Below are 27500 nucleotides of genomic sequence, written 5' to 3'. Positions count from 1 at the left end.
ACAACCCCACACCATAATCCCCCCTCCACCAAACAACCCCACACCATAACCCCCCTCCACCAAACAACCCCACACCATAATCCCCCCTCCACCAAACAACCCCACACCATAACCCCCCTCCACCAAACAACCCCACACCATAATCCCCCCTCCACCAAACAACCCCACACCATAACCCCCCCTCCACCAAACAACCCCACACCATAATCCCCCTCCACCAAACAACCCCACACCATAATCCCCCCTCCACCAAACAACCCCACACCATAATCCCCCTCCACCAAACAACCCCACGCCATAACCCCCCTCCACCAAACAACCCCACGCCATAATCCCCCCTCCACCAAACAACCCCACGCCATAACCCCCCTCCACCAAACAACCCCACGCCATAATCCCCCCTCCACCAAACAACCCCACGCCATAATCCCCCCTCCACCAAACAACCCCACACCATAACCCCCCTCCACCAAACAACCCCACGCCATAATCCCCCCTCCACCAAACAACCCCACGCCATAATCCCCCCTCCACCAAACAACCCCACACCATAACCCCCCTCCACCAAACAACCCCACGCCATAACCCCCCTCCACCAAACAACCCCACGCCAAAATCCCCCTCCACCAAACAACCCCACGCCATAACCCCCCCTCCACCAAACAACCCCACACCATAATCCACCCTCCACCAAACAACCCCACGCCATAATCCCCCCTCCACCAAACAACCCCACGCCATAACCCCCCCTCCACCAAACAACCCCACACCATAATCCACCCTCCACCAAACAACCCCACGCCATAATCCACCCTCCACCAAACAACCCCACGCCATAACCCCCCCTCCACCAAACAACTCCACGCCATAATCCCCCCTCCACCAAACAACCCCACACCATAATCCCCCTCCACCAAACAACCCCACACCATAATCCACCCTCCACCAAACAACTCCACGCCATAACCCCCCCTCCACCAAACAACCCCACACCATAACCCCCCTCCACCAAACAACCCCACACCATAATCCCCCTCCACCAAACAACCCCACACCATAACCCCCCTCCACCAAACAACCCCACACCATAATCCCCCCTCCACCAAACAACCCCACGCCATAATCCACCCTCCACCAAACAACCCCACACCATAACCCCCCTCCACCAAACAACCCCACACCATAACCCCCCTCCACCAAACAACCCCACACCATAACCCCCCCTCCACCAAACAACCCCACACCATAACCCCCCTCCACCAAACAACCCCACACCATAACCCCCCTCCACCAAACAACTCCACGCCATAACCCCCCCTCCACCAAACAACCCCACACCATAACCCCCCTCCACCAAACAACCCCACACCATAATCCCCCTCCACCAAACAACCCCACACCATAATCCACCCTCCACCAAACAACTCCACGCCATAACCCCCCTCCACCAAACAACCCCACACCATAACCCCCCTCCACCAAACAACCCCACACCATAACCCCCCCTTCACCAAACAACCCCACACCATAACCCCCCCTTCACCAAACAACCCCACACCATAACCCCCCCTTCACCAAACAACCCCACACCATAACCCCCCTCCACCAAACAACCCCACACCATAATCCCCCTCCACCAAACAACCCCACACCATAATCCCCCCTCCACCAAACAACCCCACACCTTAACCCCCCCTCCACCAAACAACCCCACACCATAACCCCCCTCCACCAAACAACTCCACGCCATAACCCCCCCTCCACCAAACAACCCCACACCATAACCCCCCTCCACCAAACAACCCCACGCCATAATCCCCCTCCACCAAACAACTCCACGCCATAACCCCCCCTCCACCAAACAACCCCACACCATAATCCCCCCTCCACCAAACAACCCCACACCATAATCCCCCTCCACCAAACAACCCCACGCCATAACCCCCCTCCACCAAACAACTCCACGCCATAACCCCCCCTCCACCAAACAACTCCACGCCATAACCCCCCCTCCACCAAACAACTCCACGCCATAACCCCCCTCCACCAAACAACCCCACGCCATAACCCCCCTCCACCAAACAACCCCACGCCATAATCCCCCTCCACCAAACAACCCCACGCCATAACCCCCCCTCCACCAAACAACTCCACGCCATAACCCCCCCTCCACCAAACAACCCCACGCCATAATCCCCCTCCACCAAACAACTCCACGCCATAACCCCCCCTCCACCAAACAACTCCACGCCATAACCCCCCCTCCACCAAACAACTCCACACCATAACCCCCCTCCACCAAACAACCCCACACCATAACCCCCCTCCACCAAACAACCCCACACCATAACCCCCCTCCACCAAACAACCCCACACCATAACCCCCCTCCACCAAACAACCCCACCCCATAACCCCCCCTCCACCAAACAACCCCACACCATAACCCCCCTCCACCAAACAACCCCACGCCATAACCCCCCCTCCACCAAACAACCCCACGCCATAACCCCCCTCCACCAAACAACCCCACGCCATAATCCCCCTCCACCAAACAACCCCACGCCATAATCCACCCTCCACCAAACAACTCCACGCCATAACCCCCCCTCCACCAAACAACCCCACACCATAACCCCCCTCCACCAAACAACCCCACACCATAATCCCCCTCCACCAAACAACCCCACACCATAACCCCCCCTCCACCAAACAACCCCACACCATAACCCCCCTCCACCAAACAACCCCACACCATAATCCCCCTCCACCAAACAACCCCACACCATAATCCCCCCTCCACCAAACAACCCCACACCATAACCCCCCCTCCACCAAACAACCCCACACCATAACCCCCCTCCACCAAACAACTCCACACCATAACCCCCCTCCACCAAACAACCCCACGCCATAATCCCCCTCCACCAAACAACCCCACGCCATAATCCACCCTCCACCAAACAACCCCACGCCATAACCCCCCCTCCACCAAACAACCCCACACCATAACCCCCCTCCACCAAACAACCCCACACCATAACCCCCCTCCACCAAACAACCCCACACCATAACCCCCCCTCCACCAAACAACCCCACACCATAACCCCCCTCCACCAAACAACCCCACACCATAACCCCCCTCCACCAAACAACCCCACACCATAATCCCCCCTCCACCAAACAACCCCACACCATAACCCCCCCTCCACCAAACAACCCCACGCCATAACCCCCCTCCACCAAACAACTCCACGCCATAACCCCCCCTCCACCAAACAACCCCACGCCATAACCCCCCTCCACCAAACAACCCCACGCCATAATCCCCCTCCACCAAACAACTCCACGCCATAATCCCCCTCCACCAAACAACTCCACGCCATAACCCCCCCTCCACCAAACAACCCCACACCATAATCCCCCCTCCACCAAACAACCCCACACCATAATCCCCCTCCACCAAACAACCCCACGCCATAACCCCCCTCCACCAAACAACTCCACGCCATAACCCCCCCTCCACCAAACAACCCCACGCCATAACCCCCTCCACCAAACAACCCCACGCCATAATCCCCCTCCACCAAACAACTCCACGCCATAACCCCCCCTCCACCAAACAACTCCACACCATAACCCCCCCTCCACCAAACAACCCCACACCATAATCCCCCTCCACCAAACAACTCCACGCCATAACCCCCCCTCCACCAAACAACTCCACACCATAACCCCCCTCCACCAAACAACCCCACGCCATAATCCCCCTCCACCAAACAACTCCACGCCATAACCCCCCCTCCACCAAACAACTCCACACCATAATCCCCCTCCACCAAACAACCCCACACCATAACCCCCCTCCACCAAACAACCCCACACCATAATCCCCCCTCCACCAAACAACCCCACGCCATAACCCCCCCTCCACCAAACAACCCCACACCATAACCCCCCTCCACCAAACAACCCCACACCATAACCCCCCTCCACCAAACAACTCCACACCATAATCCCCCCTCCACCAAACTTTACACTCGCCACAATGCAGTCAGGCATGTACCGTTCTCCTGGCAACCGCCAAACCCAGACTCGCCCATCGGATTGCCAGACAGAAAAGCGTGATTCGTGATTCGACCGATCACGGTCCCACGCTTGAGTTCACTGAGCTCCTGAGAGCGACCCGTTCTTTCACAGGTGTGTGTAGAAGCGTCTGCATGCCTAGTGCTTGATTTATACACCTGTGGCCATGGAAGTGACTGGAACCCCTGAATTCAATGATTTGGAGGCGTGTCCCAATACTTTTGGCAATATAGTGTAGATATATATGTGTGTGTGTGTGTGTGTGTGTGTGTGTGTGTGTGTGTGTGTGTGTGTGTGTGTTTACTCACGCAGTTGTGGAGTGGATTGCTCCCATTCGTTCACACTCGTAAATGATGAAACTTCCAGAAACCACAGGAACACCATTGACCTTGATGGCCACGGGGACAGTGATGTGATCTGAACAGAGACACATTCAGCTGCATCATAACTCTACACTAAATATAATAGTTTTGTCTCGTCTTGCACTGAAATGCCCGGGGACAGTGATGTGATCTGAACAGAGACACATTCAGCTGCATCATAACTCTACACTAAATATAATAGTTTTGTCTCGTCTTGCACTGAAATGCCTTTGACAGGATCAGTGAGTGAACAATAATAAAAAACAAACTTATGCTGGAAATATTCACCAAAGGTCTAAAAAGATTTACTGCATATGTTTACTGAAGCTGTGTTTGTGTAAGCACCTTTGCCCGAGGGGATTGTGGGATATCTTAGTCGTGCCGAAGTCCAGATGCACAGTGGCGTTAGTGGAGATTCCCACCCCGAAACCACACTCCACCCTCAGACCCTGCAGATCCGGGACACTGCCGTCGATCAGGATCCCCACGTCCTGAGAAACACACACACACACACACACACACCCGATCAGGATCCCCACATCCTGAGAGAAACACACTTCTGTCAGGACCAGAAGACGATTGACAGTTAGCATTCAGTTTGGATCGGCGGTCTGGTTCTGTTCTGGTTAGGAACGCAGCCTAGCGTGGATAAGAGCAGCAATAGCCCCCACACAGTAACAGGGTTCATATCTCAATCTGAAGCTTTAGAAACTGAGGCTCCCTCTTCACACACTCATCTCTCCATCATCACACGCCACATTGAGTCTATTGTTGTCAGGATGGTGGACTTCCTGACATGGTGCCTGTTTCCTGTTTCCTGCTTCCTGTTTCCTGTTTGGGCTGAAGACTCCATTCCTCCGGCCTGAATCAACATCAGCTGAGAGATTCATCAGGACAGAAGCTCCTCCAGGAGATCTTCCAGAGATTCCCAGTGTTTATGTGGAAAAAACCCAATCTGAGCCAAATATACGCTTACAATGTTTGTTTGTGCTAATATTAATCTAATTTTAAAACAGCAAACTGAAGATTGAAATGTGTGTTGTGTTCAGTGTATGAGACTGTTGTTTCACTTGCAAGGAATTATGCAAATCAGTTTATTCCACAAACATGCTCAAAAAACGAGAGGTAATTATTTTACTTTTTATCATGCAAATGAATGCATAAATTAAGCTTTGAAGAGAAACAGTGATGAACCGACTCTCTCTCAGACGAGGCCGTGTGATGACAGAAACATCTGGAGTTATTTATCATAAAGAAAAATATATATTTATTATAATGGTTTTATTGAACAATTGCTGTATGATTATTTAAATGAAAGTTTCTGTATTTGTTGTGATGAATGATAATTCGATAATTTGCAGATTACTTATTAAATGTTATAAAAGCCTCAAACATATTGTTGATTGCTGTAATGAGTCAGATATTCTCAACTGTGATTGTGATGTGCCATACAAAGATGCCATTAAACACACATTATTTAATAAATACTTCCTTTATTCTGATTGGTCAATCACACATCCAGCGGTGTATTATTCCCAGATAACAGCAGAAACACAGGCTCATCCGGTCACTGAAGACAGCAGCGCTATACACTCTTTCTTCATGGAATTTTTGTGTTTTGGGAGCTAATAAAATATTAAAACTCAGTCAAATCAGTATTTTGATTATGCCATCCAGTATCGTGGACTCGCTCTCTCTTGTTTAATATAAACGCAGCGGCGGCCATTTTGTGACTATTGTTCTGTTCACTGTTGGATTATAAGAAACAAACAGGTGCGATTTTAAAACAGTTTAATCTGAAATCAATATCTCTTATCCCCATAATTATTTATGCGTTGTAATGCCGTGTAATAAGTGTTATGACTGTATACCGTATCTCTTAAATGTCCGTCTAGTTTGATCTCGCCGCTGAAACTGCTCTCTCTGCTTTGCGTTCAAAGAGCTAATAAAATATTTAAACTCAAATCAATATTTCGTGTCTAATTATTTAATTATAATACAAGCGGGATAATGTACATCCAGCCGGTTGTTATCTCAGAATAAACCCCTTCAGGTGTGTGTGTGTGTGTGTGTGTTACCCTCATGTGTGCGGAGTAACTGATCTCTGATGGAGTGATGGTCATGGATGGACACTGCTGGACACCGTCAGCGCTGCTGATCCAAGAGCGGCTCAGAGTCCCACTGGAGCAGTTCTTCTGCACCGAACACCTGCAGCACATCATCTTCATCATCATCATCATCTTCATCATCATCATCATCATCATTATCATCATCATCATCATCATATCACTTCATAAACTGTGTTTCAAGCAGTGTACGCCACACAGAGAGCCGTGATCGAACTACACTTCCCTTCACACGCATGTGAACAAACAGCAGCACATGAGAATCAGGAACACACACGATCTAAACGTCCTGCTAGATACACACAACACGAGCTTCAAAGCTGCAGGTTTGCCATGTTGAGGGAAACTGGAGCAGATATTTCATATTCAAATGTTGAAATTATTATTACTTTTATATGCTGTATTATTCATTAAAACAGAAGCCCATATAGGCCCATATATAAGACCGATCTGAGGAACGCTCTGCTCGCGAAGAAGGCTCCGGCACAGAAGAGGTCCTGACGCTCATGAAGGGCAGCCCCTACAGAGGTGTTCCCCTCAGCACCCGGGGCCCTCGGGAGGCCGCTCTGTTGGTATCTCCGTACTGGCCAAGCCAGGTGTGGTTCTCGGACCTAATAACCCTTCTCGACGGCTCTCCCCTGGAGCTGCCGGTCAGGGGGGACCTTCTATCTCAGGTGGGGGGAGTAATCCTCCATCCCCATCCAGAGACATTCAACTGTGGGTCTGGCCTCCGAGGGGCCCGACTCATAGACATATAGAGAGACCATACTCAACTCCAGAGCTCCGTCCACGAGGAAGCTATACGCCCTGAAGTGGAGAGTGTATACCTCTTGGTGTAATCGCTCAGGGTTATGTCCGTCCACACTGAAGGTTATGTTGCTGCCATTGCTGCCTACCATGTCCCCCTGGGGGCTTTATCTGTCGGAAGAGATCCTCTGATAACACGTTTCCTTCGTGGCACTCTGAGGCTGAGGCCTGCAGTCCGTACCAGAGGTCCAGCTTGGGATCTGGCTCTTGTTCTAGAAGGTTTATCTACCGCTCCCTTCGAGGCCCTTGATTCTGTCTCAGAAAAGTTTCTGACCCTCAAAACTGTGTTCCTTCTAGCCATTTCCTCACTAAAAAGAGTAGGAGATTTTCAGGCCCTTTCGGTATCTCCTTCATGCCTTGAGTTTGCACCCGGGATGGTCAAAGCGTTCCTCAATCCAAAACCCGGATTGGTACCTAAGGTTCCAACCAATGTTACCACAGCCTATCGTACTGCAGGCGTTCTGTCCTCCTCCCTTTGAAGATCTAGACCAGGAGAAACTGAACCTCATCTGTCCCGTCAGGGCACTGGACACGTACGTCCACAGTGGAGCAAGTCTGATCAGCGGCTGGTGTGCTTTGGGTCCCCTAAGAAAGGCCTTCCTGCATCCAAACAGACTGTTAGCAAATGGACAGTCGAGGCTATCTCTCTGGCATATGAGAGCCCATTCTACTAGGGGTATGGCGGCCCCCAAGGCCCTCATTTCTGGGGTGTCCCTTCAAGAAGTTTGTGATGCAGCGGGCTGGTCCTCGCCGCTCACCTGTGTCAGATTTTATGACCTAGACATGGATACCCTGGGTCTAGAGTTCTCATGTCGTGACAATTTAACACGACAGGTTCTTGGCCGTATGGCGTTCGGGCATTCTCGTTCCCAAAGCGTCATCGACGCCTCGAAAGGGAACGTCTCCGGTTACGACTGTAACCCTAGATCCCTGAGTAGGGAACGAGACGCTGCGTCACTTTGCCATACTTCCTACATCCCTACTTACACACACACACACACACACACACACACACACACACACACACACACACACATACACACACACACACACTCTCGGTCTGTCACTCTCTCTCTCTCTCTCTCTCTCTCTCTCTCTCTCGCTCTCTCACACACACACACACACACACACACTCCCTCGGTCTGTCACACTCTCTCTCTCTCTCTCTCTCTCTCTCTCGCTCTCACACACACACACACACACACACACACAAACACTCCCTCGGTCTGTCACACTCTCTCTCTCTCTCTCTCTCTCTCTCACACACACACACACACACACACACACACACACACACACAACACTCCCTCGGTCTGTCACACTCTCTCTCTCTCTCTCTCTCTCTCTCTCTCTCTCTCTCTCTCTCTCGCTCTCACACACACTCACTCACACACACACACACACACACACACACACTCACTCACTCACTCACTCACAGACACAAAGACTCTCAGTTTGACATGTTCCTCTGAAAGAGCTTCTATCATGAGAACAATCATCATGAGTGGGATAAATGTTAAAACGAGTGAAGAATCTCTGCTCTTTCACCCAGTGACGTCTGACTCAAATTCCAAGCATTCAGGAAAACCCTTGAATAAAGATAAACTCTACAGGAAATCCAGCCCAAAACATCTGAAATCCCGTTCAAACACAGTTTGACAAATTCCACACGTGTATTTTTGTCACTAAATCTCAAAGGGCTTGTTCTCTAAAGCCCTGTGACTCTTTCTGCTGTGAAACACAAAAGAACATATGATAACACTTTATTTCAATAGCCCACTTTAGATATTCTATTGACTATAAGTAACTTTACAACTACTTATCAACTTATTCTACTAACCTAACAGAATCTACTCTACTCTACTAATACCAATAATACTCTACTAATGCTCTACTAATGCTCTACTAATGCTCTACTAATACCAATAATACTCTACTAATACTCTACTAATACCAATAATACTCTACTAATGCTCTACTAAGACTATACTAGTATTCTACTAATGCTCTACTAATACTCTACTAATACTCTACTAATACTCTACTAATACTCTACTAATGCTCTACTAATACTCTACTAATACTCTACTAATGCTCTACTAATGCTCTACTAATACCAATAATACTCTACTAATGCTCTACTAATGCTCTACTAATACCAATAATACTCTACTAATACTATACTAATACCAATAATACTCTACTAATGCTCTACTAAGACTATACTAGTATTCTACTAATGCTCTACTAATGCTCTACTAGTATTCTACTAATGCTCTACTAATGCTCTACTAATACTCTACTAATACTATACTAATGCTCTACTAATACTCTACTAATGCTCTACTAATGCTCTACTAATACTCTACTAATACTCTACTAATACTCTACTAATACTATACTAATGCTCTACTAATACTCTACTAATACTCTACTAATACTCTACTAATACTCTACTAATACTCTACTAATACTCTACTAATGCTCTACTAATGCTCTACTAGTATTCTACTAATGCTCTACTAATGCTCTACTAATACTCTACTAATACTATACTAATGCTCTACTAATACTCTACTAATGCTCTACTAATGCTCTACTAATACTCTACTAATACTCTACTAATGCTATACTAATGCTCTACTAATACTCTACTAATACTCTACTAATACTCTACTAATGCTCTACTAATGCTCTACTAATACTCTACTAATACTCTACTAATACTATACTAATGCTCTACTAATGCTCTACTAATACTCTACTAATACTCTACTAATACTCTACTAATGCTCTACTAATACTCTACTAATACTCTACTAATACTCTACTAATACTCTACTAATACTCTACTAAGACTATACTAGTATTCTACTAATGCTCTACTAATACTCTACTAATACTATACTAATGCTCTACTAATACTCTACTAATACTCTACTAAGACTATACTAGTATTCTACTAATGCTCTACTAATACTCTACTAATACTCTACTAATACTCTACTAATGCTCTACTAATGCTCTACTAATACTCTACTAATACTCTACTAATGCTCTACTAATGCTCTACTAATACCAATAATACTCTACTAATGCTCTACTAATGCTCTACTAATACCAATAATACTCTACTAATACTCTACTAATACTATACTAATGCTCTACTAATACTCTACTAATACTCTACTAAGACTATACTAGTATTCTACTAATGCTCTACTAATGCTCTACTAATACTCTACTAATACTCTACTAATACTCTACTAATGCTCTACTAATGCTCTACTAATACTCTACTAATACTCTACTAATGCTCTACTAATACTCCACTAATGCTCTACTAATGCTCTACTAATGCTCTACTAATACTCTACTAATACTCTACTAATACTCTACTAATGCTCTACTAATACTCCACTAATACTCCACTAATGCTCTACTAATACTCTACTAATACTCTACTAATGCTCTACTAATGCTCTACTAATACCAATAATACTCTACTAATGCTCTACTAATACCAATAATACTCTACTAATGCTCTACTAATACTCTACTAATACTATACTAATGCTCTACTAATACTCTACTAATACTCTACTAAGACTATACTAGTATTCTACTAATGCTCTACTAATACTCTACTAATACTCTACTAATACTCTACTAATGCTCTACTAATACTCTACTAATACCAATAATACTCTACTAATGCTCTACTAATGCTCTACTAATACCAATAATACTCTACTAATGCTCTACTAAGACTATACTAGTATTCTACTAATACTCTACTAATGCTCTACTAATACTCTACTAATACTCTACTAATACTCTACTAATACTATACTAATGCTCTACTAATACTCTACTAATACTCTACTAAGACTATACTAGTATTCTACTAATGCTCTACTAATACTCTACTAATACTCTACTAATACTCTAATGAGAGTTAGTTGACATGTAGGTGTAACGTTACTCATAGTCAATAGAAAGTGTGAAAGGGACCATCAAAATAAAGTGAAACTGAAAATGTTCAGCAGAATTGACACTGTTTTTCCCACAGAAAGAAAGAGAAAGAAGATGCAAGTCCATACAGTACAACTCATGCATTACATTTCATGCCATCGGGTGTGTGTGATCCTGGAAAATCATCATCAACATTCCCAGACAGCAGCAGTGCCGGCCCAGATCTGGAGCGCGCTGAATCCACATGTACCGGATGTGGGCCGGATCTGGGCCGGCACTGCTGCTGTCTGGGGTCCTGTCCAGCACTGAGACTGTGGAGCTGGTGTGAGATTTCAGAGAGACTGTGGAGTTTGTTTACCGTGTGTCCAGCGTACACCAGCCGCAGTGAGCATCACCAGCACTCAAACACTCTCCACAGGAGCTGTACTGGTCACACGCCGACACAGCCACACGCAGGAGCTGCACACACACACACACACACACACACACACTGAGGATCAGACATATGCTCAGTTTCACAGCCTCCATCAACGATGGTTCACACAACACTCTCTCATCACCTCACAGAAATAGACCTGATGAAACAGTGTGTGTGTGTGTGTGTGTGTGTGTGTGTGTGTGTGTGTGTGTGTGTGCGTGTGTGTGTGTGTGCGTGTGTGTGTGTGTGTGTGTGTGTGTGTGTGTGTGTGTGTGCGTGTGTGTGTGTGTGTGTGTGTGTGTGTGTGTGTGTGTGTGTGTGTGTGTGTGTGTGCTAAACAAACATTCATGCAGCTACACTTTCATCAAATATATGACACAAACAGCTTAAATATCTCTGTAATATAACCAGGTCACATTAGTTAATGCAATAACTATCACTAACAATGAGCAATTCATTTGTTGCAGCATTTATCACCGTTTGCTAGTTAATAAAAACATTGCTGTTTATTATTTGTTCATGCAGTTCGCAGTGCATTAACTAATGAATACAACGGTGGACTTTAACATTTTAAATGTAAATGTAATCTCCCATTGGCTTGTGTGGTGATGATGTAAATAGGTGGGTGTGGCTCTGAGGCTCCGCCTTCTTTGAGGAGTATATCAGGTCATGATGTGTGTAACGCTTGATACTCACATGGTGTGTGGTCATGACGTACAGGTAGTTGCTGTCGCTGGGGTCAAAGGTCATGATGTGGTGAACCGGTTCGTAAGCAGGGAGTCTCAGTGACCACAGACTCGCCACAGAGAGGTCGGCCAGCAGAGTCAGCTGATGAAGACACACACACACACACACACACACCTCAGCACAACACATCTACAGAGAACACACTGCAGGAGTGTCGAAGTTAAATAACGTTTCTGAAACAAAAAAGCTTGTTGGATTGCAATCATATGTATCACATACTGTATCCCACAATGCAACACACTCGACTTGACCTTCCATCTCCAATGGGTTTCATCTTTTTCTTGGCTCATGGTTTGATATTCTAGAACACACAGCGCTGACGGACGGGGTCATGTGATCCCGCTCTATAGTCCTGACTGCTTCTCCACGGCGCGAGTGTAAATGGAACGGCGGCAGACGAGAGGAAGAACATGATAATGATATGATATCATAAAGCACCATAATTACCATCCTGTGAGTGCTGAGAAGAGCAAGAACACAGTCGAGTGTGAAACATCCGTCAACTCAATCTGACAAGCCCAAATCAACCTTCACACACTGCTAATTACCATTCTCACACTGTGTGTGTGCGTGTGTGTGTGTGTGTGTGTGTGTGTGTGTGTGTGTGTGTGTGTGTGTGTGTGTGTGTGGATGTGTGTGTCCTAATCAAAGTACCTGTGGAAGAGAAAGCAAAGCTTGCATTATTCTGGACAGTGAAGCCGTCTGAAGCCTGAGTGTGAGTGTTAGTGATGTTAATATGAGCAGATGTACAGACAGAAACACACACACACACACACACACACACAGAAACACAGATAAACAGACCTTGAGCTCTAATAGAATTAGGCTCTACTAACACAGATCCTCAAATAAGCTTATCTCACCCAACAAATAACATTACACACACTCAGCGGCATCATGAAAGCCCCCACAGGACACACACACACACACACACACACACACATCCTGGTGATATTAAATTGTAGAGATATTAAAGATATTAAAGTCTTTGATTGTTGAAAGAATTCCAGGTGGACCAAGAACACATGTGGGCGGGGCTTACTGTGTCCGTGAGGAATTGATTGGATGGTTGGATGGTTGTGCTCTGCTATTGGTGGATCTGTGAGTGACAGGTGGTCAACCTGACCATGAAAAACTTTATGGAAAGTTTTTTTTTTGTACATTTTGAAACCCTGACTCATATATGTGAATAAAATGTAGAACACAAGCACTTCAAACACTCATATATGCAGTCGCACTCGCACACCCACCGCCACCCGCAGATTAGACATTAATAACTGATGCATTAAGAGTTAATTACAGTGAATATATGACAGGATAGTGTAGTGGTAAAGCTTTTGTTCAGAGTGCAAGACAAACTGTGTTCAAATCCACAGAAATATGACAAGAAACGACAAACTGAGAAACGGCAGAAACAGAAAACACATTATCAAAACACTGAACCACCAGACAGTGGTATGAGTGTATGTCTCTCTCTCTCTCTCTCTCTCACACACACACACACACACACACGTCTCTGTGTGTTGGCAGCGAAACAACAAGGCTTTCCTGCCGTCCGCAGTGTCTCGATCCCCTTATCTCTGAGGAGAGCCGAGCGCCTCCAGCCCTGCACGAGGAGCCGTGACACACACCGGCCGGGATCTGGCCCTCATTACGCCTCTTTGTTCAGATGTTTTCTCAGGCAGCGGCACATCAATAGTGTTTCTCTCTGGGTTCGCGTGAGTCGGTGTGTGTGGCTCGGGTTTTGAGAAGCAAACATAAAGGACGGTTAAACCTGAATTCACCTGCGTTGGCTTCAGGAACATGATAAATTATGTTTTATTTATGTTATAAAGAGCCCCTATTCTGCTATTTTAAAGGCTGCTAATGTTGTTTTGGCGTCTCCTACAATAGATTCACATTCATCCATGATCAAACACACACTAATGTCCTCATAATCTCCACTGCAGCTTCAGCTCTTTCTCTCAGTGTCTGAAACGCTTCCATTGGAGATTCAGTCTCTCTAAGCCCCGCCTCTCTGAGAGCTGCTCTGCTGTGATTGGTCAGAACGCTCATTATCATATCTGAACCTCAGCTCTTGATCACAGTGATACGAACAGTAACGATGGCGTGGGTTTCACCGTCTCAATCTCAGAAAACAGCGTCTTCTCGACACGAACCGAACTCTCCCAGTCTCAGATACACTACAGTGTTTGAGGGCGGAGCTAAGAGACGCTGCTCAGCAGGGACGGACTGGGACTAAAAAACGGCCCTGGACTTTGACTAGGCCCGGCCCAAAGCAATCGGTGCGCGGAAACTCGACAACAACAACAATAACGCCTGCCATGAGTGTCACTTTAACTGTGGCTCATGATACTATACCATCCAAATTATAGCTAACAGCGTATTATACAATCTATTCCATGCTGTCTTAAAATTAATTTATTACTTAATAATCTTAATTAGTTTATGCAGTAATTAATCTTAGCTACTGCACAAATAATAATACCACATCTAAATTAAAATACACCATTACAAATGTAACTTCTGTATTCAAAATCTTCAAAGTTTGTAAGCATTAACTGTAACATTACCAACATTTTTAAAAGTAAAAGCACAACATATTTCTTAATATTAGCAACTGCATGTGGCATTTTACAGCTAAAATGTTGAAGTTTAGCTGTTTTAACTACTGTAATCATTAAAAATGTAGCAAGCTGAATATCACTTCCTAACATCATCCCTAGCAAGTAACTTGCAAAGTAATTTCTGATTAATTCGGTTCGGGAGTAGTAGAGATAAAAGCCCGCCCGCACTGACAATTGATTGGTTGGGTCCTTACATGCGCTTCGTGAGGGACACGCGCACACACGCGCACACTAGCACACACACGCAATCTCTCGCTCCCTCTCTCTCTGCCGTGCACGCGCTACGCATGCGCGCTCTTGCTCGCTCTAGATTCCGGGAGATTTTAACTAATTTGCGGACATCAGGGAGCCGCTATCAATATGCGGGAGACTTGGGATGTGTGTGGCGGCTGGTGGGCCGGCCCGCCGGCCGTCCTGGAGTACCGGCCGTTCTGTGATTCTCCAGATCACACAGATGGCCAGTCCGCCCCTGCTGCTCAGCCAATCAGGATCAGAGGAGGGCATTATGCTACAAACCTACGCAGGTTCATCAGAGACTGAATTATTGACGACTCGTTTCAGTGCAGAATCTTTCGTTTAGGAGACCGTGGGCCCTATCTTGCACTCGGCGCAAATGACTTTGTACACTGACGCATGTATCATTCATATTTTGCACCCGCGCAAAGCGGACTTTTCCCTCCACAGGCGCACGTCGGTAAACTAGGGAATGAACTTGCGCTCCCCGGGCGGGTCGGTGCAAACTTTCCCTCATGCTATTTTGCTGTTCTATAAAACAATTCCGCCACTGACCAGAAAAAAACAGTCTAAAGTCAGTGGTGCGTTGCGCGTTGTTCATAATGCTATTTTAAGCGCGCATGCTTGGCCATAATGTAGCGGATGCACAACGCGCATACACTTTGATTCTCTCATCAACACAGATGCAGCAGTTTTTATTTTTGCAAATCATACATTATAACAAGGAAAAATATGAACACATGAGGGAAATCATTGTGGTGTCCATGAAGATGTAAAAAAATGTAGGCCTAAATCTAGCTGACACATTTACCCAAATTTTTCAGGCTAATTGTAGTAATGACGGATCAGACCTGTTTGCCCAATAGTGGCAAGACACATGTGTATATAAGGACATCTGACGAATTAGTTTGTCCGTCAAGAACCAGGAAAAAAAAATATCCCATCCCCATACAACGTCACTTCTCTGTCTTTCACTGCCCTGACAAGAACGTCGGTCTCCTCGGCTGTGAACCGCTCCTGGCGCGCGCCTGGTAAATCCGCCGTATAATAGCAATCCGCCATGCAACAAGCGCGCCTGCTCTTAAAGGGAATGTGAGATGACGCTCTGATTGGTTTATTTCACGTTACGCCCAAACCACACCTATGAATAATGAAGCTACTTCAGACCAACCCCTTTTAAACTTGCATCGGGCGCAAGAGTCATTTATCCCGCCGGGAAAACAGCAACAGCGCCGGGATCCGCCCACAAAGTTACTTGCACTTCGCGCTTGATACTTGCGTTTCAGATCGTTAAAATAGGGCCCACATTTATCTGCACTTTGATCTTTGAATTTTTGCACAAAAAAAAGTGTACAATCCATCGACTGGAGGCAGATTTTGGAACTGACACTATATAGATTGATGACGTATAGGGTGACCAGACCTCCCGAAATCTGAGCTGTTGTCCCGAATCCCGAATCCCGAATCCGGCCCTAATTCTAATGGTCCCGGAAATTATACTAAAGCTAAATCTTGAGTAGTTATTGTCTGATAAAACATTAAGAACTGTGGATGGAGGTGCAGCAGGTTTGAAATTCATTATATTTTATTATAGGCGATGTAGTCTAATATCATATTAGGCCTACCAACCCCCCATCCCCCCCCCCCCCCCCCTCTTTTGTTCCCCAAAGAACCTTTCAGGAACCGTTCCTAAAGTGAGTAGAACATTTTAATAATCTAAAGAACCTTGTTTGGGATGGAAAGATTCCAAGGATGTTAAAGGGTCTTCATGGACGACAGACGTAGATTAAGAGTGTGTGCTTTCTGACAGGAGAACAGTGAACTACACCGGACGACACGACAGACGAACCACAGAAACCAGCGGCTCTTACACACATCCTGAGCAAACTCTGTGGCCAGCCGACCGTCTGTGTACAGAAGCAGTGCAAACACACACTCACACACACACACACACACACACACACACACACACACACACACACACACACACACACACACACACACACCACACCACACACACACGAAGACGGACCACCTGATCCGACAGGAATGCTTTAAATGGAGTTTGTGTACAAGGCAAACACTCGTACACAGAAAATGAACAAATATTGGAAGATGTGTGTTTCTATGTGCTGTAGCTTCACTGCGATCACAGCTGTGCATTATCAGACACATAAACTATCACGTCTCAAAGTCCCCTGTAGTCAATCACATTATATTATCCCTTAAAACTCATCTTTGATCACCAGAATGACATATTTAACCGTTTTTTCCTTCATGTCTTAAAATATCTTGAATGTAACTCGACACCCTTGCCTCATTTAGTATGCGTGGTTCTAAGAATATGCAAATGAGCCCCGCCTCCACTCACTCACTCCCTCAGCTCAGAGATCCACTGGTTGACGATCACACGTTGATCTGATTGGTTACAAGGTCGTTTGTGACGTCAGAAACACCAGCGATTTCAAACCGTGTTTTTGGTTCACTGCAGTTTTAAGGAGGAAATACTCAGCAATGCTGTCGACTTATGAACTTACACATGGTGTGTCTTAAAGCGTATTAATAACACCACATACACACATAAACAACATTAAAAGCTGGATTTACACCACAGGGGGACTTTAAGGGTCTTTATATGGTGTATAAACTAGGGATGCATTAACTAATCGCGCATTAGGTCAACACGTCACATTATTCAAATATTTGTCATAGCTTTAATATTTGATCATATTAAGACGTTACATACTTTAGACTTTCAGCATTGCAAAATCCTTGCTCATGACGAGCCAATCAAATCTCACTGGACTAAACTAAGCCCCGCCCCACACCTGTTCCCATTGGAGAAGCCGTTTCCCTCATACAGTCCAAACATTATCCAGACATCAGATATAATATTTGATATGTTTTCACTAGTGTGTGCAGGACACTATAGTTCATTTATGTAAGTGAGGAGAGGAAAATAAAGTAAACTGTGAGATATTATACCCATAAACTCTTCATAAAGAGACTACCAGTGACATTTATAAACATTTGTGAGCAATAATGATTCCTCCACTTTGAGCTGATGATGTTTTGCTGAAGTGTGTTTTCTGTAACTGCTAATGCTCTTTTTACACACAGACTGAACAACATGAAGCATTGCTTGGTCACTGGTTGAGCTAAACTGGTATTATCTAATTGTGTAGTTAAATTGAACAGCTGACAGATATTCAACATAATTCATGTGTGAGAGTCTAACAGAAGGACGGACAAAACCAGTCAAATATCCACTGATCTGAGAACTCTGAGTTCTGCTCATATTTATCACCATTGTCTAAACTATAGCGAATAAACTGAGATAATGTGAGAAATGTTGCAGTTGTCTGAATAAATTTGTTTTTGACTGTATAAACAACCGGGAGGAAAAGATGAGAGCTTTGTTTCACACTGACTCCAACAAGCGTATAAAGCTCATATTCACTGCATTCAACAACAGACTCAGATCGCAGGGTTATTCAGCGCAGCAGTGAAAGGGGTTATTGATTATGATTTCACGTTTATAACTGTAGTGAGTGTGTAATGTTGCTGTTTGAGCATAAACAACATCTGCAACGTTACGACGCTCAAAGCTCAGAGCAAAGGGAGAGATTTACTTTTAAAGAAATAGTTTTTAAGGACTACAGGAAACGGCTGGTAGAACTACACGAGCTTCCTGGCTCCTGTCTGCCTCGCTGCCTGCTGTGTGTTTGTTTGCTTCGAGGCTGTAAGCTCCGCCTGAGCCTCGTATTTCTTTATGTTTTGAGCCATCATTTACTATCTAGTTGTTTATACTACTAAATACAGCTTACCCAACATCTCAGATTAACCTTACATCTCTAGCTTCCGTTATTGTTAACACAGCACGCTAGTAACTCGCTAACGTTAGCCTGCTAACGCGCCACCCGTGCGCTCGTTTATATATTTATTTTCTCTAGCGCGCCCGCGCCTTTGAGTTCATAAAGTTCAGGTAAGTAAGAAATCAGTCAACAAACACGGTGAGTAATGTCTTCTTGTCCTGTTATTGTCACCTGTGTCACATGTCATATGTTTAGTATAGCCTTCTCCGATGGCAATATAGGATTTATATGTGATAAATGCAAGGAGACAGTCAGGCTGACGGAGAAGATTTCAGAACTAGAGACACGCATCCAAACTTTAATTGAGGATGGTAAGAATGCTAGATCTTTAGATAGTGTTTTGGATGCGCCTAGCATAGTGAACTCTTTACATGATTCAGTTCCGGCTGAAGTAGAGCCCGTGCAGCAGGGCAGATGGGTGACTGTGAGAGATCACCGCTCTAGTCGCGGATCAAAGAACCACTCTTCCGTTCCGATTCCCATAACAAATCGATTTGCCCCACTCAGTGAAACACCCACTGAGAATTCTGTTGATTGTGCCCTGTTAATTGGTGATTCGATCACACGGAACGTGAAAATAGAGACACCAGCCACCATAGTCACATGTTTGCCGGGAGCCAGAGCGCCTTAAAAGTGCTGGCTAATGCTAATCGTAAATTCTCTAAGATCATTATTCATGTCGCCACTAATGATGCCTTTTCTGTCAAAGATATTAGAAAAAGCAGTATCTTCACAACTATGTTCCTTTCTAGAAAGAAATGATATCTGCGAGGATTTTCAGTCCGGATTTAGACCGTACCATAGCACTGAGACCGCTCTCATCAGTCACACATGATCTGCTCTTATCATCCGATCGTGGTTATATCTCTCTATTAGTGTTACTCGATCTTAGTGCTGCATTTGACACCATTGACCACAACATTCTTTTAAATAGATTAGAAAACTATGTTGGCATTAGTGGAATTGCATTAGCATGGTTTAAATCATACTTAACTGACCGTTATCAGTTTGTAGCAGTCAATGAAGAGATGTCTTATCGATCACAAGTTCAGTATGGCGTACCACAAGGCTCAGTACTAGGACCGCTGCTGTTCACTCTGTACATGCTACCATTAGGAGATATCATTAGGAAACATGGAGTTAGCTTTCACTGTTATGCCGATGATACTCAGCTGTATATTTCTTCAAAACCCAGCGAAACTTACCAATTCACAAAATTAACGGAATGCATAGCTGATATAAAAAATTGGATGACTAGTAATTTCCTACAACTAAATTCTGAAAAGACAGAGATTCTAATTATTGGACAAAAAACTTCCACACGTAATAACCCAGAATACTGTCTAACACTTAATGGCTGCTCTGTCAAGTCTTCGTCGTCGGTTAGGAACCTGGGTGTGCTCTTTGATACCAACCTTTCTTCTGAAAGCCACGTGTCTAGTATCTGTAAAACTGCATTTTTCCATCTTAAAAATATATCTAAATTACGCCATATGCTCTCATTGGGAAATGCGGAACAATTAGTCCATGCGTTCATGACATCAAGGCTAGATTATTGTAATGCTCTACTACTGGGTGGTTGCCCTGCACGCTTAATAAACAAACTACAGCTAGTTCAAAACGCCGCAGCTCGAGTTCTTACCAGAACCAGGAAATATGACCATATTAGCCTGGTTCTGTCAACACTGCATTGGCTCCCTATTAAACATCGTATAAATTTTAAAATATTGTTGATTACTTACAAAGCACTAAATGGTTTAGCTCCGCAGTGCTTGAGTGAGCTCTTAACGCATTATAGTCCTTCATGTCTATTGCGATCTCAAAATTTCCGGCCAGTTGATAATACCTAGAATATCTAAATCGACTGCTGGCGGGAGATCCTTTTCCTATTTAGCACCAAAACTTTGGAACAGTCTTCCTACCATTGTCCGGGAAGCAGACACACTCTGTCAGTTCAAAGCTAGAACTGACAGAGTGTCAGTTCTAGCTTTGAGAACACTTCCCTAAAATCTTGATGTACTCGCTACATCATAAGAAGAATGGCATCTACGCTAATATTAGTGTCTTTGTTTATCCCGAGGTTTTCCCGCAGCCTGCCGGATCCAGGCCGTGTCCAGATCTGACGAAGGAGATTCGCCTGGACCCGATGACAATGCAGTGCTGAAGTATCCACTATCCTCTCCCTATGGAGGATCCCTTTCCCACTCTACAGATAAAGCGCTGTGAATTCCGGCTCGCGTACCCCGAAGTGATAAAATAAAACAAAATTCTGTATCAAAATTTATAGGCAAGAAAAGTAGTTTGTTTAGGCTGGGTTGTATGAATTACAAACCTGCGCACATATTTTAAAAAGCACATAACTATAGAATTCTGAATGAGCATGTGAACGCCGTCAGCGTTAATCACAGGTTCGCGTTTAAAGTCTGATCATTTCGACGGAGGTGAATCAATCAAAGTTAACTTTAGCTGGAAGTAACATTATTCAAGAACCGCTATAAAACCAAAACAATCTGTTACCTTAAATTATATGTTTATCTCTGTAAAGCTGCTTTGAAACAATTCATTGTTAAAAGCGCTATATAAATGAAGATGACTTGACTTGACTTGACTTCCTCCCGGGTTAGTGACATCACAAACCCTAAGATTTACATAAACCCCGCCCCCGGGACACGCATCAAAAGGGGTGAGTCCATGTTGAGGAGAGGTAATCGGAGCCGCTAACACACACACACACAAACACACACATCAGCTCTTGAAGCTCCGCCCCCTGTGCCGGCAGCTCATTTGCATTTAAAGGGACACACACAAAACAACGCATTTTTGTGCTCACCCACAAAAAGTGACAATTTTAACATCCTATATAAAAATATCTGTGTGATATTTTGAGCTAAAACGTCACACACACACACTCTGGTCCTGTTACCCATGTACATACTATGTACTTATTATAGTAATTACAATTACTGGGTAATAACTAGGTACTAACCCTGAACCTACCCCTAACCCATGTATTTACCTTATATTAGCCAGTACTTTCTAGGTAAGTACACGTAAGTACAGTACTGTAAAAGGAAGCGTTACCGACGAAGTCTTTCACCCCCTCACAGGTAATCGTGTGAATGCAGTGTAAGCCTCTGCTCTCATCTCACCTTGCGCAGCCGGCCCCTGCTCGTCCCCAGGAACAGCACGGTGTGGTTGTGGACGTTGTCTACCGCTATAGAGCTGAGCCCCGGGGCCTCGTAGATGGGCCGGGCCCCCAGGGGCCTCCTCAGGGCCAGCGGGTGCTGGAGGTGCGCGGCCCCACAGTTCAGCTGCTCCTGCTGAAGCTGCAACACACACAACACTGACACATTCACATCGGCCCAACCCAAAGAAGACGTCGAGAGCTGACTCATTCATAGAAGAACAAGTCAACACTTCATGTACGTCTCATTGAATCAGCTTGACTCCCAATGTGTTCAAAAATGAAACATGAAAAGCTTTGTTTGGATCTAATTCCGTTGGCGAAAGAGCAAAAACAGTCAAAACTGATAATGTTGTGTCTAAAAGGGTCAGTTATCATGATTAGCTTGCTGTTGAACTGTTGTATAAACCCCATCACATGAGGAGAAGAGCACTCTTGACCGAGTGACATAGCTGAACTATAGCAGGTTATGAACACCACACTCTAAACAATGCTGGGTCATTTTTAACCCAAATACTGGGTTCAGCCTAATGGCTCATTTTATTGGGTTATTTTGAATATTTTTACGTAGTGCTGGGTAGTTTTTCTGTAACTCAGCTGCTGGGTCATCACATGTCTACTCAGGGCTGGGTCAGTGTAACCCAATGTTGGATAGTCTGTGCCAAACCGGTTAAAACTGGATACTTTTGTCAACGCTCATTTTGAACTGTTCCAATATAACAGAGATTTTAAAGTGCATTTTTATTATTTAAAATGAAAGACCTTCAATATAAAATTGACTGACCCAGCACTGTCAAAAAACATCCCAGCAAATGGGTTAATGTATAAAACCCCAAATAATCCAGTTCTGTCCAATATCTACCCAGCGCTGAGTTGCCAAATGACCCAGAATTGGTTGTTTTTAGCCCAGCTTTTTATAGATTGCAGTGTTCATTTCGTTGCATCATTTTCATCAACAACATTAGTTTTCCTGCCTCCGATGAGCAGAACTACAGACGCCGAGACTGAAGCGGACGAGTTAGGCAGTGTGTGTCCTGATGAAGGAGTTAGGCAGTGTGTGTCCTGATGAAGGAGTTAGGCAGTGTGTGTCCTGATGAAGGAGTTAGGCAGTGTGTGTCCTGATGAAGGGGTTAAGCAGTGTGTGTCCTGATGAAGGAGTTAGGCAGTGTGTGTCCTGATGAAGGGGTTAAGCAGTGTGTGTCCTGATGAAGGAGTTAGGCAGTGTGTGTCCTGATGAAGGAGTTAGGCAGTGTGTGTCCTGATGAAGGGGTTAAGCAGTGTGTGTCCTGATGAAGGAGTTAGGCAGTTTGTGTCCTGATGAAGGAGTTAGGCAGTGTGTGTCCTGATGAAGGGGTTAAGCAGTGTGTGTCCTGATGAAGGAGTTAGGCAGTGTGTGTCCTGATGAAGGAGTTAGGCAGTGTGTGTCCTGATGAAGGAGTTAGGCAGTGTGTGTCCTGATGAAGGAGTTAGGCAGTGTGTGTCCTGATGAAGGAGTTAGCCAGTGTGTGTCCTGATGAAGGAGTTAGGCAGTGTGTGTCCTGATGAAGGGGTTAAGCAGTGTGTGTCCTGATGAAGGAGTTAGGCAGTGTGTGTCCTGATGAAGGAGTTAGGCAGTGTGTGTCCTGATGAAGGAGTTAGGCAGTGTGTGTCCTGATGAAGGAGTTAGGCAGTGTGTGTCCTGATGAAGGGGTTAAGCAGTGTGTGTCCTGATGAAGGAGTTAGGCAGTGTGTGTCCTGATGAAGGAGTTAGGCAGTGTGTGTCCTGATGAAGGGGTTAAGCAGTGTGTGTCCTGATGAAGGGGTTAAGCAGTGTGTGTCCTGATGAAGGAGTTAGGCAGTGTGTGTCCTGATGAAGGAGTTAGGCAGTGTGTGTCCTGATGAAGGAGTTAGGCAGTGTGTGTCCTGATGAAGGAGTTAGGCAGTGTGTGTCCTGATGAAGGAGTTAGGCAGTGTGTGTCCTGATGAAGGAGTTAGGCAGTGTGTGTCCTGATGAAGGAGTTAGGCAGTGTGTGTCCTGATGAAGGAGTTAGGCAGTGTGTGTCCTGATGAAGGGGTTAAGCAGTGTGTGTCCTGATGAAGGAGTTAGCCAGTGTGTGTCCTGATGAAGGAGTTAGGCAGTGTGTGTCCTGATGAAGGAGTTAGGCAGTGTGTGTCCTGATGAAGGAGTTAGGCAGTGTGTGTCCTGATGAAGGAGTTAGCCAGTGTGTGTCCTGATGAAGGAGTTAGGCAGTGTGTGTCCTGATGAAGGAGTTAGCCAGTGTGTGTCCTGATGAAGGAGTTAGGCAGTGTGTGTCCTGATGAAGGAGTTAGGCAGTGTGTGTGTCCTGATGAAGGAGTTAGGCAGTGTGTGTCCTGATGAAGGAGTTAGGCAGTGTGTGTCCTGATGAAGGAGTTAGGCAGTGTGTGTGTCCTGATGAAGGAGTTAGGCAGTGTGTGTCCTGATGAAGGGGTTAAGCAGTGTGTGTCCTGATGAAGGGGTTAAGCAGTGTGTGTCCTGATGAAGGAGTTAGGCAGTGTGTGTCCTGATGAAGGAGTTAGGCAGTGTGTGTCCTGATGAAGGAGTTAGCCAGTGTGTGTCCTGATGAAGGAGTTAGGCAGTGTGTGTCCTGATGAAGGAGTTAGGCAGTGTGTGTGTCCTGATGAAGGAGTTAGGCAGTGTGTGTCCTGATGAAGGAGTTAGGCAGTGTGTGTCCTGATGAAGGGGTTAAGCAGTGTGTGTCCTGATGAAGGAGTTAGGCAGTGTGTGTCCTGATGAAGGAGTTAGGCAGTGTGTGTCCTGATGAAGGAGTTAGGCAGTGTGTGTCCTGATGAAGGAGTTAGGCAGTGTGTGTCCTGATGAAGGGGTTAAGCAGTGTGTGTCCTGATGAAGGGGTTAAGCAGTGTGTGTCCTGATGAAGGGGTTAAGCAGTGTGTGTCCTGATGAAGGAGTTAGGCAGTGTGTGTCCTGATGAAGGAGTTAGGCAGTGTGTGTCCTGATGAAGGGGTTAAGCAGTGTGTGTCCTGATGAAGGAGTTAGGCAGTGTGTGTCCTGATGAAGGAGTTAGGCAGTGTGTGTCCTGATGAAGGAGTTAGCCAGTGTGTGTCCTGATGAAGGGGTTAAGCAGTGTGTGTCCTGATGAAGGAGTTAGCCAGTGTGTGTCCTGATGAAGGAGTTAGCCAGTGTGTGTCCTGATGAAGGGGTTAAGCAGTGTGTGTCCTGATGAAGGGGTTAAGCAGTGTGTGTCCTGATGAAGGAGTTAAGCAGTGTGTGTCCTGATGAAGGAGTTAGGCAGTGTGTGTCCTGATGAAGGAGTTAGGCAGTGTGTGTCCTGATGAAGGAGTTAGGCAGTGTGTGTCCTGATGAAGGAGTTAGGCAGTGTGTGTCCTGATGAAGGAGTTAGGCAGTGTGTGTCCTGATGAAGGAGTTAGGCAGTGTGTGTGTCCTGATGAAGCAGAGGTTCACGGCAGGGTGACGGGAACTGGAGCGGGGGAGCGCTGGAGTCAGTGTTTCTCACGAGTTCCTCTCCCTCAGAGCCGTGACCTCCTGTGATCCGGGAGACTGTAATCTATCAGACCAAACACACACACACACACTCCAGCAGCCTGAGCGGCCCGACACGACTGTGATGTCATCGGCTCCCAGTTGCGTAAGAGGACACACACACACACACACACTGCACTGAATAGAGCCCAGACTGACACATGCTTGTTATAACCGCAGCGCTCTCTGATATAAACAGCATGTTTCCAGAATCCGCTTCACCGGGTTTACAGGACTTTAAATCCACATCAGGTTTGCTTGTAATGTTTGAGATGGATTATTATTTTGAGTTCACGGTATATTATTATGCGGCTGTTCATTCAGTGAGACCAGAAACAGACATTCAGTTCAATAACTGCTAAAACATCGACACAGCCAAAAGGAAAAGGACTGTAAAAAAAAAAAAAAGATTATCAACAAGTTATGACAACGTACAGTGTTTAACCCATCAAAATAAGTTAAGGAATTTTAAACTTTTTTATATTTTAAGTTATACTAGATTCAACTCATTTTTTAAAGTCAGTTTAATGTCATTTAAGTTGAAATCACTTAAACATCCATGGTGATTGTACATACAAATTTAAGTCAACTCTTTTAGAGTGTCAGATTTTCTCCCGGCTCTACACGTCCCTCCAGACATCAGTCGAAACTCTCTCAAGTTAACTCTGACTCTGTTTTATTCTATTACTATAGGCAGTTTAATAGTTCATAGCTCATGATCTGATGCAAAAGCTCTTTGAGGTTATTATATCCTCCTAATATTTACGATGATTACTTTGTGTTGTGTTTCATTTCCTGCAGTGATTGAGAGATTATATACAGGCTGTGACTTAAAGACGACAGAAATGTCATTAAAATGTAGAATTTTGCATATCTTCCACAAACTCCACACAACCGCGTAAAACAAATAATATAACTTCATCACATTCACTGTCTGGTATAAAAAACATTTCCCTAATAATAATGTTCATTAGGCTACTTGAGCTTTAGACTGAGGCTTGATATTGAAAAGGGAAATTTCAGGCGGAACTCACAATAAAGTTTCATTTATATGCAGGTCACCATTTCCAGTCGCTCACATTCGCTGAGTACACTCGAAACAACGCCTTTTGGGTCAAATATGGACAAACCCAGCCGTTGGGTTACATTTTTTTAATTACATTTTTAATCCAACCTAGCCAGCAATAGCCGTCATTTCCAGCTTAACTGTAGATCTAGTCCGGCTATTGATGATTAGTGTATTCATGGGCGATGGCTGAACGTCTGTGACACTTTCACTGACCGCCCACATGTGCCTTGGTGTGGCTAGACATCAGGCGACTATTAGACGTCTTTTAAACCCCAAATTGGGTTTGTCTATATTTCAACCAAAATTGGGTTAAAAACTCAGAATTTTTTAGAGTGTACGTTTTAAAGTAACTTTAAAGCATAGCCTATATATGTCATGTTGAGTTATAGGTGATGTTTTGATGATAAGTAACCGGACCATTTCTAGTCGCCTCACATTCGCAGATACACTCTAAAAAAATGCTTTTTGGGTC

General features: G+C 45.1%; 1 protein-coding gene across 1 annotated transcript in view; it reads right to left on the bottom strand.

The window, feature by feature from the left end:
• Positions 1–27500, bottom strand: part of plxnd1 (plexin D1) — a 142422-nt gene that overhangs the window by 113316 nt on the left and 1606 nt on the right. Inside the window, 7 exon segments of the mRNA XM_056240447.1 lie at positions 4393–4501; positions 4792–4814; positions 4816–4937; positions 6525–6654; positions 11713–11813; positions 12469–12600; positions 22405–22581. Of these exon segments, the coding sequence (XP_056096422.1) occupies positions 4393–4501; positions 4792–4814; positions 4816–4937; positions 6525–6654; positions 11713–11813; positions 12469–12600; positions 22405–22581 (794 nt within the window).

This window comes from Rhinichthys klamathensis, unplaced genomic scaffold, assembly GCF_029890125.1.
Source record: "Rhinichthys klamathensis goyatoka isolate OS25496 unplaced genomic scaffold, OSU_Roscu_1.1 h1tg000599l_1, whole genome shotgun sequence".
NCBI lineage: Eukaryota > Metazoa > Chordata > Actinopteri > Cypriniformes > Leuciscidae > Rhinichthys > Rhinichthys klamathensis.
This window is presented reverse-complemented; position numbering and strand designations above follow the sequence as displayed.